Source organism: Thermobia domestica, chromosome 4 (assembly GCF_964235325.1).
Source record: "Thermobia domestica chromosome 4, izTheDome1.hap1.1, whole genome shotgun sequence".
NCBI lineage: Eukaryota > Metazoa > Arthropoda > Insecta > Zygentoma > Lepismatidae > Thermobia > Thermobia domestica.
In genome coordinates this window covers 294030290-294050099 of record NC_137457.1, presented here as the reverse complement: position 1 = coordinate 294050099, position 19810 = coordinate 294030290, and the positions used below count along the sequence as shown (strand labels likewise).

Here is a 19810-nt window from a genome sequence, read left to right as displayed (position 1 = left end):
AAAATTCTAAATAAGAAATCGGCACGGATTGTTGCCTTCGATAGGTTATGAAGTTCCTTTTCCAAAAATTTGAAGTCTGTACGTTAAAATTTGTAAGAGAAATTGTCAATTTTCGTGAAAGGTAAAAAATACATGAGAGAGATACGAAGACTGCAGTGACATCTATTGGCAAAACTTGTTCCTTCACACCAACCTTAACGGGTAAGGATGACTTACGTCAGTGTTTTAGCCCACACAATAAACGACCCTTTTGGGAGAGTAATACTCCCGGAAGAATACTTTTCCCGCGCTACCCTAGCCAGCTGTTTTAAGTTGGTTACAAGTAAGTAGCTGAGGTTAAATTTACATCATGGGGGTCAAGGTGGAACAAAACGAGCCCTGCGGGGCTTCTAACCCTTTCCTACTACCACTCCTACTTCTTCTACTACTACTAACACTACTACTACTACTTATACTATGAATTCGTATAGCAAAACTGCACGCGTAACGTAAGTTAATCATCACTTTTTGAGTATTATTTTCATCTTATTTTAAGGAAAAAATATTATTTTCTTTTTTAATAAGAAAACTTTCCTTGGGCCGGGTTTGAATCCACGCCACAAGCGACTTTCATTACCATCCGATCACTAGCACGCTCAGCTACGAAGGGCGGAGCATCTGGGGTTTTCTTTTTGCTATATGTATGCTACGTAGCGAGAAACGGATAACGCCAACCAATCAGAACTCTGTATTTAATCCTTACTTCCGGGTGCAAGGAGTCTTCACAACAACTCTTAACGAAAGCGAATTTCAGAATTCCTCTTACTTACTTATTTATTTATTTATTTGCAGTATGTAACTAGTCATTATCTCTGCCGACTTGGTTAAGGCAATCCGTAATCTTAATAGGTAACAATAACTTTAACTATGGCTATACATATCTCATTTTCTGCTATTGAAATAGAATTAGTAGAAGTTACACGTCTCACCGTTAGATGGGAGGAAACGTCCTCCAGCGGTTGACATCTACCGGACGAAGTTGAAACTGTTAGTGCGCCATCCTTTCTTACTGTATAGCAGAGTTTATTTTCCATAGCATCTTGCTCAAAGAGAGGATTACAACCTCGGAACCTCCCCTTTCGAATTCCACTGCCTTGCAGTATTAATTTTGCTAACTAACTCACTCTATGGCCTATGGAACCCGAAGGTTCAATGCAGTGTTCACAAAAGCTCTAAATTGACTTCTATCCTTAGCCAACTGGATCCAATTTCTACTTTTTATTCCTATTTCTGCGAGATCCATCTTAAAATTGTCCTCCTGCATCTAGGCCTTCCAAATGGTCGTTTTCCGATTGGTCTTCCAGTTAAGACTTTGAAAGCGTTCCTGCTTTCTTCCATTCTGGCTACATGACCTGCCCACCTGAGCCTCCTATACTTGATGACCCTAATAATGTTTGGTAAACCCTATAACTTATGTAGTTCCTCGTTATGAAGTTTCCGCCATTCCCTATTCCCGTTCCTCCTGTGTCCGAATATTCATCTCAGTATCTTGTTCTGAAATACTTTCAGTCTACGTTATTCCCTCAGAGTAAAATACCATGTTTCGCAGCCATACAGAATAACATATATTTATCATTTCATAGACTATATTTTAAGCTTCAAATTCCTCGACAGAATTCACGACAACAAAAGATTTTAAACTCAATAATAACACGAATTCCCTGCTTTTAGTCGACATTTAATTTATTCGTGAATATGATTCTCGTCTGTTAATATTGATCCTACAGGTAGATATTCAAAAGTAACCACTTTACCAAAAGTATTATTTGATATTTTAACGCATCCGCAATTTGCCGTATTACGATCCCGACTAACTTCCATTAGTTTTCTTTGCATTTACTTTTAAACCCATGTCCCTGCAAGCGTTTAATAAGACCTCTGCATTTCTTATTATTGTTCTGTTATCATCCCCTATTAAATTTACATCAACATACGCCATAACCTGGCGAATACCATTCGACTCTAGGCCCTGGTTGTTGTCTTTGATTTTTCTTATAGCGTATTCCAGGACAAAGTTGAATAATAATGACGACAATACATTTCCTTGTTTCAGGCCAATATCGACGTGAAAGCTCGTACTCAAAAAATGTCATACTCAGACTTTACTTTGGGATTCATTTAAACATATCTTAATTAATCTAACTAGCTTTTTTGGTATCCAAATTCTGTAAGAATGTTGTACAATGTTTCTCTTCTAACCAAGTCGTAAGCTTCTCTAAATTAATTTTGCTTTCAACTTGTTTTTTTTCAGTTATCATTTTATTCTTGAAGGAAAACATAAAATAAGCTTTGTAATGCTATTAAGCACTTGACATACAACTAGCAATTTGTCAAGTGAAATCAGTGGTGGTAAGTCTAGCAATTTTTTTTTCTTTTTTATCACGTCACGTACTGCTTGATCCGTTTTCGTACGGTGTATATCTAACATGAAGATAGGTTTTATTTATCACCTGGCTGCGGTTTCTAAATTCTGAATATGCAGATGCTGGTTTTTATGACTCGGCGTTCTGCTATTAAATGTTTAAAAAGGAAAAAAAAAAAAAACTACGTAAAGTTTGTCTTTTCAAAGTAAATATTAATAGAACATCCACCAGAAGTAGTGGAAACTCACACTCCATGTACTATTTTACTCTCTGTATGTAAAAACAGGAGGATTACGAGAAAGAGAAAGAAGGAACTTGTGGGTATGAAAAGAATACAGAAAATTATCTGGGTAGAAGGGCTAACCAATGGGCAACTGAAAACTCAGTGTGGAATGCCTCGTCCCTGCAATTGAAAACTTGAAAAACATCCCAAACACATCGGAGTTCTCTTCCTCAGGAGGAAGAAAACATTATAATATTGAATATTTTTGTTTAGAACTAATTTTTAATGAATTGTCTTACTAATTATATTCGTTCGTGTCAGTAGCGTAGCCAGGATTGTTGTTTGGGGGGGCCTTAGTGCTTATATATATATATATATATATATATATATATATATATATATATATATATATATATATGTGTGTGTGTGTGTGTGTGTGTGTGTGTGTGTGTTTGTGTTTTGCTCAGAATGTTTATTATTATTATTATTATTATTATTATTATTATTATTATTATTATTATTATTATTATTATTATTATTATTATTATTATTATTATATCTATTCTGAAGTGCTGACTTCTCTAGATATTTCTTCCTTGCTTCTCAATTGCTGCTTTTGCACACCACTACTATCATTTTTTCGTTCTAGGCGTTTTCTTCCATCGTTCTGCGAGTCTTCCTCTCAATTAATATCTTGTTTAGATTTTTCTCCGTTTTTTTTTTTTTTTTTTTAGTTTCTTTACACATTTTACTCACCGAAATTAACACAATTGCCTTTTTTCCGCTTTAACCACTTTTGTAAAACGTTTTGCGACATTTTGCAATTGCAAAGTAAGTTCTTATTTCGACATCCTGAACTCGTCTAACTTAACCAAATGTTCTGAATTGCTCCAATTGATCAAACATCAGATATTGCTGTGAGATAGTCACTTGCTACAAGTGTTTACTATTGTTTTCCACCCTCTCCTGTTAACATTTTTTCCTCAAATATTTTTCATTTAAATGAAACCAAACCATCAAAGGGAAATCTTTATTTTTACCCCTCCTTTCTTTCATTCAGCTTGTCCAGAAACTGTTTAGTGACATGTTATTTTCTGAAATAGAGTACGTGGAAGGCAATTGCTGTTTTTTCGGAGAAAAAATTACAAACATCAAAGCACCAAAGTAAATTATCGGAACCCTTTGGGGGGGATCGCCCCCCCCCCCTGGGCCCACCCCTTCCCTACGCCACTGGTTCGTGTATCTCATTCAAGTTCCACCTGCGTGAAAACAGTGATGCCAACCGCAAACATTATAAAATCCCATCTCGAGAGGCAGAAATTCCCATTTTGCTCTTCAATTTCCCACATTATACTACTTATAAAATGTGAAAGAGAGAGAGAGAGAGAGCGGGAAAGAAAGAGAGAACTTTAATATAATGAAAAATGAAACTATGTGACTCACTTTCTTCAATATATGGCTGAACTATCCATAAACTTCGATCTTCCACGTTTATCAAATAGTTCACGAATAGTCTTAAAGTATTTTCCTTAATTGAAAGATAAGAGGCAATTGAAAATGATAAGGAAAATAAGAATAGTTTGTTGTCAGTGCTTAGTATTTACATTACGTATATATTTGTGCCATCGTTTAATGAGCGCCACAATACTAGAAGAACTTTAATTTCTAGTCATTTTATGTGGAATGTTTTCCAAGTTGCAGTGGCGGATTTAGAAGGTAACACCTGGGGGGGGGTAGCCAGAACCTAGACTATGATAGGTGTATCATGAATTTACTATAAACTTTCAAAAATATATAAATAATAGCTTAAATTATTTGTGTCACTCAAAAACTGGGGGGGGGGGGGCTAGACCTCTCGGTCTAGATCCGTCTCTGCCAAATTGGTTGCTTCCTATTTCGCATTTTATTTATTTTTTTCGTGAATTATTTTCTTTCAAAAAATATCAGAGCATTATTTACGTTTCTTGGACCTTGCTTTTAAGGTACCGTAGGACTACTTTTGTACTAGTATGCATTTTCTGGTAACGAAACTTGATAACATTGTTTTCAAATTTATTGAGGAGTCATTAGTCTAGTTCACGCCCATAGAAAATGTTATTGCTGTCGATTAAGTATATGTATATGAAAAAAATATCTATGTATGTTGCCAAATGCGTCGAAAATTCTTTTTATCCCTTTTCAAGAAATTAATGTTAATAATTCCCACAAAATGGGGTTTTTCCCACAGGGTGGCATCACTGCGTGAAACAGATAGATAGGGTGTCCGGAATGGGACTGACGGTTTTTAAAAGTGTATAGTTTTAATATGGTCAGAGAGACAGAAAAAAAAATCATGTTGAAAGAAAACTCAAAAAGTTTTGTTCAGCAAATTTTTATAATTGAACAACTACCGGTGACGGCGCTAGTATCACCGATAAACAGAAATGGCGTCGGCAGTCGAAAAGGCACAATGCGTGTGGTAGTTTGCAGAGACATAAAGTGTTGTTCAAGTTCAACGAAACTTTCGACGTGTTTACCACAAGGATCCTCCATCACACAACAGTATCCAGGCGTGAGAGCATCAATTTTTATCAACGGGGAGTGTGGTGAAACAACACAGCGGTGGTAAGTCGCGTGTGTCAGAAGAAAATGTGGAAGCAATAAGAAAGTGTTTCTCTCGTAGGCCGAGGAAGTCAATTCACGCAGCGAGCAGGTAATTGGCAATTCTAAAGTTAACAGTGCACGATGTGGTACACAAACGATTACGTTTGCGCGCGTATAAGCTGCAATTGTTGCAAGAAATTAAGCCCAACGATAAGCCACAGAGAGCAGCATTTGCTACTGAAATTCTGGACAGGATTGACTATGAGCATAATATCATATTGAATGTTGTTTTCTCTGATGAGGCAACTTTTCACTTGTCTGGCTGTACTAATGGGGATCCGATAATCCGCATGCGTACATAAAACATACTAGAGACAGTTTCAAATTGAATGTTTGGTGTGATTTAACACATAATGCAGTTATAGGCCTTTTCTTTTTCATAGAGCAAACCATAACAGGAAATGTGTTCTCTGTTCCCCAGTTACAACATTTGCAACCTCAAGTGATATTCCAATTAGATGGTGCCCCGCCACATTGGAGCCTACAAGTGAAGGAGTATCTTGATACTGAATTTTCTGCCCGTTGGATAGGCCGTGATGGGACAATTAGGTGGCTTCCACACTCATCAGGATGTTACCCCTCTGGACTTCTTCCTGTGGTGGTATGTGAAATACCTTGTGTATTCTGGTAAAAAGGTGCATAACCTTGATGAACTGAAGAACCGTATTACGAATGCAATTGCTTCACTAACACCTCAGATCTTACAGAATACATGGAGAGAGATTGAGTTCATGCTAGATATTGTAAGAGTTACAAATGGAGCTCATGTGGAGTTACACTGAGTTAGAATGACTTGTAAAGAAGACCAAATAAACTTTTTGAGTTCTCCTTTAAAACGTGTTTTTTTTTTCTTCTGTATCTCTGACCATATTAAAACTATACAGTTTTAAAAACCGTCAGTCCCATTCCTGACACCCTGTATACAGGGTTACAAAAAATTTTCACAATATTGTGAGAATAGATTCTTCACAAGAAAAAAAACTTTATATGGACCTGTGGTCGGAAGTGCATAGTTTCGTTGTTCTAGGGTGCCGAAAACATGAAAAAAGTTAAATTTAAAGGTACAAAGTTCCACTATTATAGGACCGATCGTAGTCGAGTCAAGACATCACTGAAGAACTAGTATGCGAACTATTCAAATGTCCATCTTTCAGAACCTCCAGTACTTGCACAATCATTTTTAGAGAAGCTGTTCGGGAGTACTTGATCACTCTCCACTTACCTTTCTAAAAATTGGTGTGCAAGTACTGGAGCATTCTTAAATATGGGTATTTGAAACGTGAACTCTTTTTGATTAAATTCTGTGTATGCCATTGTGTGTGAGGTTGTATTCGATAGATATAGATAACATATACACCGTGTCCCAAAAGTCCGGTAACACTTTTCTTAATTTATTACACAAAAACTACAAGTAATATAGCTGTCGTGTACGTCATAATTATGAAAGAGCATCTCAATTTTTCTTCAGGCAATACTCGTAGTTCCCATACAGTAAAAAATGAGGTGTTGAAATAACACAAAATGACTACCATTTTAGCGTATTACTTGTGTGTCAATTCAACATCAAGCACATCATCTTCAGAGCATATCAGAAATAACTCGTTACTGGCTGTGAGTATTTGCATTGATTTTTTTTTTTTTTTTTTGTTGTTTAGTATGAGCAAAGCTTTGCGAAATATATTTGGCAGTTTTGCCAAGTAACGAATAACATTTTATGTTTTCTGTAATCAGTCACAATAATATTGTTGTAAACCTATGAATCATTTGACAACAGTTACACAGATAGCAGTGCTTCCATCTGTTTTGTTTATCTGTTATTCTTGTGTCTTAGCATGTATGAACAGAAGATGGCAGAACTGTCGCTTATGTAACTGTTGTCGTACAATTCACAGGTTTACAACAATATTATTGTGATTGATTACAGAAAACATAGAACATTATTCGTTACTTGGCAAAAGTGCCAAATATATTTCGCAAAACTTTGCTCGTATTAAACGATAAATACCAATGCAAATTCTCTCATGTAGTAACGAGTTATTTCTGATATGCTCGGAAGCCGATGTGCTTGGTACTGAATTAACACCTAAGTAATACGCTAAGACCCTAGTGGTAGCCATTTTGTGTTGTTTCAACACCTCATTTTTTACAGTGCACATTCACCGCAGTTGGCGTTGGTGTCAGCGTGTTGTAAACATGGCGACTTCTGGTGCAGAGCGTGCTTTCTATGTGTTGGAGTTCGATAAAAACAAGAGTGCTACAGATGTGCAACGGAAGTTTAGGGGGATACATAAAAGAAAGTGTGTATGTGCCACTGTTACCAGAAAATGTAGAAGAACTCAAGCGCAGGATTGAAGAAGTTGCTACCACTGTCTCTCAGGATATGCTCCAACGAGTATGGCAAGAATTTGATTGCCATCCACACCTATGTCGTGCTACACATGGTTCCCATATTGAGGCATTGTGAACTCACACATTAATAATAATAATAATAATAATAATAATAATAATAATAATAATAATAATAATAATAATAATAATAATAATAATAATAATAATAATATCTCAGATACTTTTTTATATGACATATACACGACAACTATATCACTTATAGTTTTTGTGTAATAAATTAAGAAAAGTATTTGACACGGACTTTTGGGACACCGTGTATGATTATTGTAACAGAAACATACAGAGGTTCTGATACTCTTACAGGATTTACCACAATACTAGTGAAAACCAATTTTTGCTACAGAATATAGTTTTAATTATCACACAAGCACATAATCTATCCAACAGTGATCACCAAACAAAAAACCAGAATCTTCTAAACGGAGAAAAGGGTAAACGAAGTTTTCCACCTCTGCAGTTGACACTGTGCCAATAAATACAATGGAACGTCTCTTTGTCCATGATGTCTGTGTACATCTTTCCATCTAAATGATCCAGTTCATGTTGGACAATCCTCGCTGGCCAACCAACAGCTTTCCACTCCACCTCCTTTCCATTTTCATTTAGTCCTTTTAAAAAATAAAATATTAAACAAACACACTGTATACATGAAACGAAACTTCAACACACTTAGTTAGGTAATTATTACAAATGAGAAGCAAATTTGAACTAATTGTAAGAGCAACTTTATGATAATAGACCCTATTGTACATTGAACCACAAAAGTATCTCCCCCCTAAGTGCTCTTATTCCATTACTTGGGGTCCAGGTCATTTGCAGTTGTGAGAACGCCTAGACAGATGCAACCCCAATGTACACGCAACTTTTCTCGGCACTGACAGCAGTTGGTAGCCCTGATCCAGGTGTTTATGCAGGTAAAATTGTAAAGTAGATGACTAACGAAACAGTTCTCCATTCTAAGATGAATCTCTATGGTTCGGATCGTGTTTTCCAAAGAACACCATATATTAATCTTAATATTGCCGTGTATGTAATGTATTATTTCTTTATATACTATGTGTTTTACAGAAATAAAAATACTGACCATGCATGGATCAGTAAATGCTTGAAAGTAGCTGAAAATACCAAATCTAGAACAACTGCAGGAAATAGGTTTGTACATGATTGCCTCCGTTGAGAGACCTTCTCCAATTCTCCTCATTCCAACATCTTTTTCTTTCTGGAGCAGAGAAGATATTGCTTGTCACACTGAGTATGTATTGAAATTGAAAAAGTTTCAACCTAGTCTTACATGCAACGATTTTAACTAGCTAATAGTTTAGTTGAAAGATGAAGTGACACGCTAACCACTTACCTACTGCGTCACTTCATATTTCATCTAAACTATTAGCTATTTAAAATCGTTTCATATAAGACCAAACAAAATACTAATGTTCGTATAATGAGACGTTCCTTATGAGAGTCACAATGACTTACTCGAGATTTCCTTCTTTAACCTAAAAACAAGTTACACAGACGTTCCTCAATTAGGAACATATCACGAAACGTTCTTCAAGTTAAGGCTACGTCATCGTTTTCAGCGATGGTCCCGATTTACAGTACAATTCTTCTTTACCTTCTAGTTTCCAAAGAAGAAAAGAGGGTAGAAATTAATTTCACATTCTCTGCATTATATCAAAACGTGTAGAAATAGTGTGTGCTATATTTATCTAACATAACTACTAGTTTATTTTCTTTGTATGAGGAATTGATGGCAAAGTGTGAAAGTAGAGAACTGCCGCATTACAGCGACCCGGGTTCGAATCCCTTCGTGGCATTTACTTTTTTCTTTATTGGAAGGTATTGTTTACGTAATTGATATTGTAATTCTGTTATTCCTTTATTATTATCATTATTAATGCAAAGTCGAGATTTGGCTATATATTTTATGAATTTTATGAATTTTGTTGAATAATCAACACACTCCATTGTAAGGGGTTTGGGGGAGAGAAATATCATCCTGTTGCTTTTTATTTGTTTACTTGCATGCTACACCAAGCCTGGATATTACATTTCGCCTTTCTATATCTACGGAAAGTACCCTAAAGATTTTGATAATCATAAGAGAGTGAGTGAATAAGTGATGAGATCAATGAACTGTACGTATTAACAACATTTAAAGTATCAGGTTGTCGGAAAAGTCATGTCGTATTTCGGTAAAATATAATGATTTGTGGATATACTAGAGTTATTCGGATCATGCAATAGTTATGTCATGAATAGCTAAGATGTTGAGCATTTTGTGTATTAATATTGCTCTTTGTTTAGTTCGGTTTTACAGATTTGACCATAGATGGCGTGGGTCAATGAAAACTTGACACACGACCCACTGATCCACCACCCACCATGAACCACTGACCCACCAAATCACATCGTCATCAACTCTGACACGATCTACGGCCTCTTCTCTATCGACTAAAGAGCAATAAAACCAGGTTTTGAAATTCTAAGTAATCGGAGTTTGAATTTCTACGGTCAATCGCTCAAGCACCGCTCTGTTACAGTAACGGTGGATCTGACCTTTACGATATAAAATGGTAGTGTTGGTCATGGGGAAAATTACCATAAATTTCAATTAAATTATCATGGTCTAATTATTTCCTTGTTGAATTATCGATACTTTTCAATGGAAAAAACGGATGAAAGTTGAAAGTCCCAAATCAAGATAAGTAGACCAACGTACAGAAGCTTACATTTCGAATTTTATGTCTATTTTTTCACAACTTTATGGGTTGATTGCCCTGTGCTCTAAGCGCTTCATATAATAAACAAGCTTCAGCAACTATTATAGTAGAAAGCGCATGGTAAGCATATATGGATATGTGACGCGAAGCAATGTATTTTTTGTTTCTCAATTTGTTTCTCAACTAATATCGATTGTTTTCGATTATTTTTACAAACTAACCCACTACTAATTTACCATATATAGAAAATGTCACTCCTGCCTTTAAGGAGAATTTTAAACCATGCTAGTAGACGTTCTGTTCATTTTCAATAGAGTTAATATCCTGAATTTCAGCTCCGTAAGTTTAACGGCTTGTGAGATATTCAATTTTTTCGCAAAAATTCGGATTCCCACTATCCCTTAGGATGATATTATAATGAAAGCAATATGATAACATCCCACTTTGGATTAAGGCCTAACAATATACCAAAAGTAATTTCATTTGACTGCAATTTGGCTATGATGATTGGGGCACACATAGCTACATTCAATTTTTCATATAATAATTTATATATTACGGTGATTCAAAAATGCATTTTTTCCAGTAGTTAGCTCCTCTAAAACTCTCAGGCTGTATGTCTCAAAAGCCAAGTAGTAGTATACGTCCTACTGCTATTATTAGTTTCAAATATCAATATCCAAAAATGTCTCAAGTTTTTTTCACTTAGAGATACTCTTTTCAGGTAAATAAGCAGAAACAAATGAAAGAGGGAAATGGAGGCCTTGAAATAAAACGTAGACAAATTGTACGCACCTTTGTACGCAATTGTTTTCGAAAATAAAGTGGTATTATGAAGAGAATCTTTGAGATGTGACTTCGTTCTCGTATTATATCCATGTTTATCTGAGTTCTTTTTGTTTCTTGTGAACCAAAAGTAATGTTTCGCATTTTAAGGTTCAAATTCTCGGCGACAAAAGATTTTGAACTGAATAAACACGAATGTCCTGTTTTCAATCATTTCTTCGTAGATAGTTTTGGTCTGTTAACATTGATCCTAGATATTTGAAAGTATCTAGCTTGTCGAATATATTATTTGTTATTTTAACGTATCCACAATGTGTAGTATTAAGTTATGGTAATCTCCTCATTAGCTTCTGAATTGTCCATATGTTCTTTGATGTCCATAGCTTCAAATTCTCGGCGACAAAAGATTTTGAACTGAATAAACACGAATGTCCTGTTTTCAATCATTTCTTCGTAGATAGTTTTGGTCTGTTAACATTGATCCTAGATATTTGAAAGTATCTAGCTTGTCGAATATATTATTTGTTATTTCAACGTATCCACAATGTGTAGTATTAAGTTATGGTAATCTCCTCATTAGCTCCGGAATTGTTCATATGTTCTTTGATGCAGCAAAACAGTTGATCAATTCCAACTGAAATGTATATATTGCTCCTACAAAACCTTTCCTTCTATAAGCTTCTGTTGCTCCATAAACTTCCTTTTGACCAATTTGGTCTTTAAACTTAGTTTACACCATGGTAACTTTCAGTGTTACACCTGTTAAGAACATTGATGTCTTCATTCTTATTTATAATTTCTTTGATTTGATGGCTTCATTATCGCTTCTTCTTTCATTGTCACAATTTTATTTTCCTGTAAGGCTTTTTACTGTTGCAAGTAATGGTGTACGTACACCTCAGTTTCGATAAATTGCTCTAAAAGATTTTTATGGATACATATCGTAAGTTTCATATTTAAATTTCTACTTGGCTCTAGTTGAAGTATTCAATAATAGTCTCTATGTAATCGCTTTCTTTGTATATTAAACTCTCTAACTTCATCACATAATTTTTGTACTTCATGTTCTGAATTACTTATTGTGGACGCAATTTGCTTGAATCACAAATACTCTAATTTGTATCCTTGAGAGAGTTTGATAAAAATCCTTGTCACTCGACTAGAATTACTATCTCTCTCTCTCTTTTTCAGTGTTTTGTTGATGAAGAATTACATTCGTTGGTACTGCCACACTTTGGTATTCTGTTAGAAATAAAGGTTTACTTTTCAAATCGACTACATCTTCTTCTTACTACGTTTAAGCGGATGTTCCAATTACCTTTTTTCTTCTTTTGTAATCTTTGCAACTCCTAAAATCTTGCTTCTGGTTAGAGAGATCTCGCATTGTACGTAGCAATGGTTAGTTTTGAATGTTATTCTAGTTCATCTTTAAGTATTTACACTCCCTGCCTGCGTGTTGTGCTGAACTTTGTCTTCCCAGAGACTCTTCAGCCCCAAAGAGTGGTGATTCTTTATATGCTGTATATATCCTTTTATAATTATTATAAAAAAGTTGCAGCTACTTACACAAACGATCACTGTGCTAACCGAACCGGCTTGTATTATAATAATTAGGCATCCCCTATTCGCCTCCCTATTATTAGTAACCTGTAGGGTTCCAGTGTGAAAAGGAAGTTTCTACCTGCAATACTGGGAGATACGGCAAAATATTTAAAAGCTAGGAGATAGGACTTGACGCAAACATTTGTAAGAATACCAAGGGTAGATACAGGAATAAAAGTTAGATACGGAAATCAACCCGGAAACTGGCTATCTTGTCTACAAATAAAGGAAAAGTGCCTCCGTGGTACTACAGGCCGAGAAGCGCACTGGTACTTACCTCTGACGATGACTTCTCTATATCGAGGTACTACTGCCGAATATCCTTTGACACTTTCACAGGATTCAGGAAACCTCAACCTCTCAGATTTAATAATCTGTATCTTCGGATTTATGAAAACCTAGATTCAAATCAAAAGAAATTACATTATTTATCTGTTTGTACCTACACTTAGACATACTACATAGGGAAACTATATATTTCCCGAATCCGTTTTAATCTTCAATGTTCCTCTTACAAACTCACTGGTAAGTTGAAATGCCACATAGGTACGTGACAATAACCTGAAGTACAAGCTACACTACGGCCTTAAAAATGATTTACTTTTTAAGTCAAAATTATACATATACATCCTGTTTCAAAAAGAATATATGTATTACGAAGAATTATTTTGTCCAAACTATCGATCGCTGCGCCTCGGCTCGGCTATTGGAGAAACGAATACATAGTCTAGTTTATAGAAATAGCCGCTAGATGTCAGTTGTCTTGTGTTTTGCTTGGTAACCGTCATAAGGTTTAAAATGGCTACTCCAGAGCAGAAATCATTTTGTGTTCTTGAGTTTGCGAAGTGCAATTCCGTGATTACAGTGCAAAGATGTTTCAGGTTGAGGTACCAAATTGATCCTCCGAATGGATGGAACATTCGTAGATGGTATCGACAGTTTGTAAATACAGGATGTGTATGTAAAGGAAAGAGTCCTGGCCGCACTCGTGTTCCTGAAGAAAATGTTGCACGAATTCAAACTGCTTTCCAACGCAATCCATCAAAATCAACTCGTCGGGCCATTCAGGAGTTACAAGTGCCGACAACAACAATTTGGCATGTTTTGAGATGTCGGTTGGTTATGAAACCGTACAAGTTACAACTGTTAAAAGCTCTGCGTCCTGATGACAAACGCAAACGTGTGGCATTTTGTAACGAGATTCTGGATGCTATTAACAATGATAACACTTTTGCAAAACGCATCGTGTTCAGTGATGAAGCGACTTTTCGTGTTAGTGGTCAGGTAAACAAACAAAATGTTCGAATTTGGGGCCTACAGTACCCACATTCAGTCATTGAACATGTACGAGATTCGCCCAATATCAATGTGTTTTGTGCGATATCCCGATCATCTGTTTACGGCCCATTCTTCTTTAATGAAAATACGGTTAACAGTCAACAGTATCTCGCTATGTTACAAAACTGGTTGTTTCCGAAGCTGCACGAAGACAATTTCATTTTTCAACAAGACGGACGTCCGTTCACTGGAGTCGCCAAGTGCGTGAATATCTTAATGAAACTCTACCGAACCGTTAGATTGGTCGTCAAGGAGCTGGCGACTTAGCATGTCTCAGCTGGCCTCCACGGTCACCGGATTTAACATCCTGTGACTTATTCCTGTGGGGTTTCGTTAAAGACAACGTTTATGTACCACCACTCCCACAGAACCTGTAAGAGTTGAAGAACCGGACCTGTACTGCCATAACATCAGTGACGCAGGAAATGCTTGCCCAAGTATGGAAGGAATTTGAGTATCGATGTGATATTGTTCGTGTCGCTGATGGAGGACATATTGAACATCTGTATTTTGAACTTTGAACTGTAATTTGAACTTGAGAGGTTCGCAAATATGTAAAATTTCATATTCATATGTCTTAAAGTTTAATAAATATATGCATTCTAAATACGTATATTATTTTTGAAACAGGGTGTATACTAGCTGAACCTGCGCTCTCTACACAGTGCATCATTCACATATGAGCATGAAGTGCATCATTCACATATGAGCATGAATGTCCATATCATTTTTCACAACATTTGTACATGTCCCTTTACAGACACAAGTGAGAGATGTCTTTATAAAAATCGACAAGGGGTACCACATAAAGGAGAGATTTTTTCGATTATTTTTTCAATACCTCGCACCGTTTGCAAGATTTGAGCCTACTTCCGGTTGGAGTTTCTGATTCATGTATGATCGGTGTTATTTTTCTTCTTGCATGCAGTATGTAATAAGCAAATACATTACACACACAATTAATTATGTCAGTGATATATGATATTCATTGGGCAAAACACTCCAAACAATAAAGATTCATCTTATGCGGGATGTACTTGAACCTGAACCCACAAAGTGGAGGTGATGTATATATTTCCTGAAAGCTTGGGTTAAGGTAAGATCAAAACCGGTTACCAAACTTGGGGAGGTCTGCTTGGGGGCAGCATTTTACTCATTTTTATGAACACCTTTAAGCGTGTCTTAAAGTCTGTTGCAACCCCGAAATATCTGAAACGGTGAAACAGATATGAAAACAGAAAAACACGTCTTTCATCATTTCAAAAGTTGGCCTATAATGTATCAAAGTAAAATAAATTGTCCCAGGGTCCCCCGCAGGGTCCCAGACGGGGTCCAACTCAAAATTTTTAAATTTAAAGGAGGATCAACTTGCACATCGTATGAAAGTTTGTGTTAAATAAAAGAAGATAAATCAAGTCGCGACTCTCTACGATAAGCATGTGCAAAATAGCGGTGGGTCAAAATATCAACACAATCTTCATTGCAAAGTCTATGGCCACTCGTATGTATCTGAAGCGGTGGAATAGGTGTAGATATATCATTATTTCAAAAGTATAATGATTCAAAGTATAAACAAATGTTCCAGGGTCCCAGACGGGGTCAAACTCAAAATGTTGAAATAGGAAGGGGTTCAAGTTGAGTATCGTATGGAAGCTTATGTTAAGTGAAAGAAGAGAAACCAAGTCTCGACTCTTGATGAAAATGTCTATTGCCACTCCTGTTAATCTGAAACGGTGAGACAGGTGTAAAAAAAATGTATCAAAGGAAAAAAGGAATATCCCAGTTTCAACTGCAGGATTCCAGACGGGGTCCTACTCAAAAGTTTCAGGTGCCAAGGAGGGTAAATAAGCACATCATGTGAAAGCGCGTGTTAAATGATACAGAATTGGATATTGGACAACTCTCGACTGTCGATAAGCATTGCAAAATGGCACGAGTCATTTCCCTTGATACATTCTAGCTTTTGTTTTGTTTTGTTTTGTTTTGTTTTGTTTTTGCAATTTAAAACATACTGATTTAATTTAATTATTTAAAAATGAACTTTTTTTTTTTTTACAGAATCGGACATTGGACAAGTCTTGACTGTCGATAAGCATTGCAAAATGGCACGAGTCATTTCCCTTGATACATTCTAGCTTTTGTTTTGTTTTTGCAATTTAAAACATACTGATTTAATTACTTAAAAATGGACTATTTTTGGGCGCAAGCACTCCGCACAAGACAGCACGCGTATAAGTCACTCTTCTCCGTGCGAGAGTGGGAGTGATACATCACTAGCCAATCTTATTTTTCAACTTTTCAACTAGTGGAAGAGTACGAGTATTGTTTTTTTATCTTCGTTTAGAGATAAGCCTGAACAGATAATTGCTTACTGTTTCCTATTGTTGGACTGCTATCTATCTATCTTACTATTTATCCTGCTAAGGACAAGATTCTACATTCTGATAAAACAAAATTTTGACTGCGTCTACAGTTAACGGTTTTCCATACTATGTTAGAATGTCTTCTAAAATATCAAATTATATGTAGAATTGCAAATACATTTTTTCCTTACCTTTGGTGGAATAACATCCATTTCATAGAGTTTCTGCTGCTGTTTGTCAAATTTGTCCATCGTGCTCTCAGAGAATTCAACGGTGATTATACGCAATGGAATTCCGATCTGTGGAGCTGCAAGGCCAACAGCTTCGTAATCTCGCATTACTTTTTGCATTAAACGAATGATCTGTTGGAACAAGAAAATATTATTAAAGAAATGCCATCATGTACTAAGTCAGTGGATCTTACTCGTAACCTATTTTTATCATATCCTAGTGGGCACTATTCTTGTGAGGAATCGAAACTGGGATGAAGAACATAAAAAAATACTGTTTCAACTACAGGCGCCTGCTTTTATAAACGGGTTTTAGTTGAGAAATCTTTGATGAAACGACCTTTGGTTTACCAAGGAATAGCCGGAGGGTAACGTAAAGATATATATTATCCAAAAAGCAAAATAATTCTAAAATAGATTGCCTTTACGTAGAGTAAAATTCACGAAGGAATTTTAGTTTCAGCGACAGGACGATTTTATTTATATTTCATAAATAAATGCTTCATTAACATGTCTACTGTGTCCTACAAATCATTTCTCATTAAAAATCCACAAGGAGTATAGTTTACACTTGGGGCGAGTTTCCTTCATTATTATAATTTTGTTCCTACTGCGTAAATAAGTGAGTGATTTGGGGGAAGACAATGGTAAGCCACATTTTCTAACTTTCGATTTAGGATTTAGATTTCTCTGCTGTCGGCGTTTATGACCATTTAGTCCGTCACGTATGAGGGATGACGCCCTTCGGTGAGCACACTATCCGGGGAAAGGGAAGGAAGGAAGCGGCTTGGGACCTATAAGTTAGGTACCACCCCGGCATTTGCCTGGTCTGAATGAGGAAAGCCCAGGAACCGTGCGCACCGAAGGCGAGAGTGTTAGCGACTACGCTATGCGGGGCTACTTTCTAACTTTAGAGTAAACTGAAAACTCAACATTCTCATGGAATGCAATGCAACTGCACATACCGACAAGATTTTCCTGCCATCTGCAGGCGCATTTCTAAAATTAAACTATCTACATACTGTCCTGTGGTCCGATTTGAACCTATTCCACCTAATAACTCAAGTTGACCGGAAGTGGCTCTTAATATTGCCTTCCCCCGAGCAGCTCAAATCTTTCCGTAATAACGGTAGCATGAAATGATTCAATTTAACAAATGGGAGGAAAAAAGTTTAGTACGGTAGCCCCAGAATTTTATTTTATTTTCTTTAGTTATCAGTTTGTTTGAACTGCATAATGGTGACAATTGGAACTGTATAATTAGTAGTCAAAACTGCCATTTTTAATTTTAATTGATTAATTTTAATTTTAATCCTTACTTTTTCTTATATTAATTTTTGATTTGATATTTTATATTCTGCATAATAGTCAAAATCGCCATTTTTAATTTGATATTTTATGTTCTGTATAATAGTTAAAATTACAATTTTTAATTTTAATTGACTAATTCCAATTTTAAACGTTACTTTTTTCTGATATTAATTTTTAATTTGATATTTTCTTTTTACCTTAAGCGCGCTCCCTTGTGACTACATGGTTAGTGTATCCGGGTTCAATTTCCGCTGGAATTTCATGTAATTCAAATCACACGTTAAGCTGTACGTCTATATAGCTTCGGTGTGAAAAGGGATGCTACCCACCAACTTATTTTTTTTTTTAAATTAATTTATTAAATTTGACATTAACTTTCCAATTACGATATATAAATAAATAAGTTAATAATTGTCGTAATAACGCACTTTTACTGTATTAAGAACTGTACACCATAGAACAGGAGTCAAAATTGTTACATTTTAAATCATGACGACTAGAGACCGGACTTATAGGCTTAAGCACGATCAAAAAAATGAAAATGAAAAAATGCACGATAATTTTCAAATATGCATCAAAACAAGCAAAAACAAACATATGAAAACTAAATGAAATATTTGTTTTGATGAAATCCTAATTTATTCGAAGGTGTTACAGTGTATACGTATAAAGCAGGCCATCCTGAAATTTTCTTCCGCAAATCTACTGCGTCCGTCACAGAAAAATGATTTGTACAGTGAAAAAATAATGTTCTATCCACATTGCATGACGTTACAGGGGTATGTGAAAAGCATAATTATTCTTTGGCGAATTTCCCGTCAATATCTCTTCTTCACCAGAAAGATTTCGAGAAAATTTTACACTGTTTTGTAAGCAGAACTTTTTACTAATACGTAACAATACTAATGTAATTTTAGTAACACATGAGTCTAGTCTAAAGACAATGTTATTATCATTTCATTTACCAGAGAAAGTGGATGTTATAAGGAATTATTTCGAGCCTAAACTATTTCATAAAATCGGATAGATTGGAGAAATTGTCATGGATGTATTCGGAAAATATGGAATCAATGATGATAACGGCAGTGCAATAAGCACTTTTAATGTGATATTTTAAAAATAAAATATACAATTTTTATTAAAAACTGTAAAATAAGTAAGCAATATATATATACCGGGTGTTCAGAAAGTAACTACGAAGTGCCATGTTGTGGTGTGCTAAGTGATGACTGATATTGTCAATTCGTAATACAACATTTTCCATTGTTTAACATATTTGAACCATATTTGGACCATATTCGACCAGGTATTTGTATTTGTTCACAGGTCCGGTTTGATTGAAGACCAACGTCTTGTGAGACATCATTGTGATCCAGGTCATCATGCTGACGATTGAGCAAACAGTGTTTCTTGTGGAGCATATGTTCCGCAATGGAGACAAGTTTACCTCAGCAGTAGAAGCTGCATTTGCAGCAAAGTTCCCAGAAGTGAAGATGCCTAACCGCAATGTTGTCAGTTGTTTAAAGTGGTTTATGGAAAATAAAATACGGCGTCATGAACTGCACAGTTACTTTCTGAACGCCCTGTATTACCAGAATAAGCATTTTAAGAATTATCAACAATGGCTAAACTTGCTTGTTAGGTGTGTACTATGAAATGTAACATTTCTACATACCTTTGTAAGCGTGGAAAGAAATAAGTATTTTGCTTTAAAATACGGGCTCTAGTGATCAGTTCCAGAGTGCTTTTTCGAATTGAGGACCGTTTTAACAAAACTTAA

At 35.7% G+C, this 19810-nt stretch overlaps 1 protein-coding gene across 3 annotated transcripts in view; it reads right to left on the bottom strand.

Moving 5' to 3' along the window:
- Nucleotides 1–8014: 8014 nt before the first annotated feature.
- LOC145684191 (peptide deformylase, mitochondrial-like) overlaps nt 8015–19810 on the bottom strand; it is a 29581-nt gene continuing 17785 nt past the window's right edge. For all 3 annotated transcript variants that reach the window (XM_081756221.1, XM_081756222.1, XM_081756220.1), the window contains exons 3-5: nt 16681–16851; nt 13066–13186; nt 8015–8285 (exon numbers count right to left, since the gene is read on the bottom strand). In XM_081756221.1, coding sequence (XP_081612347.1) covers nt 8068–8285; nt 13066–13186; nt 16681–16851 — 510 coding nt within the window. In that variant the 3' untranslated portion in view covers nt 8015–8067. The remainder of the gene's footprint in view (nt 8286–13065; nt 13187–16680; nt 16852–19810) is intronic.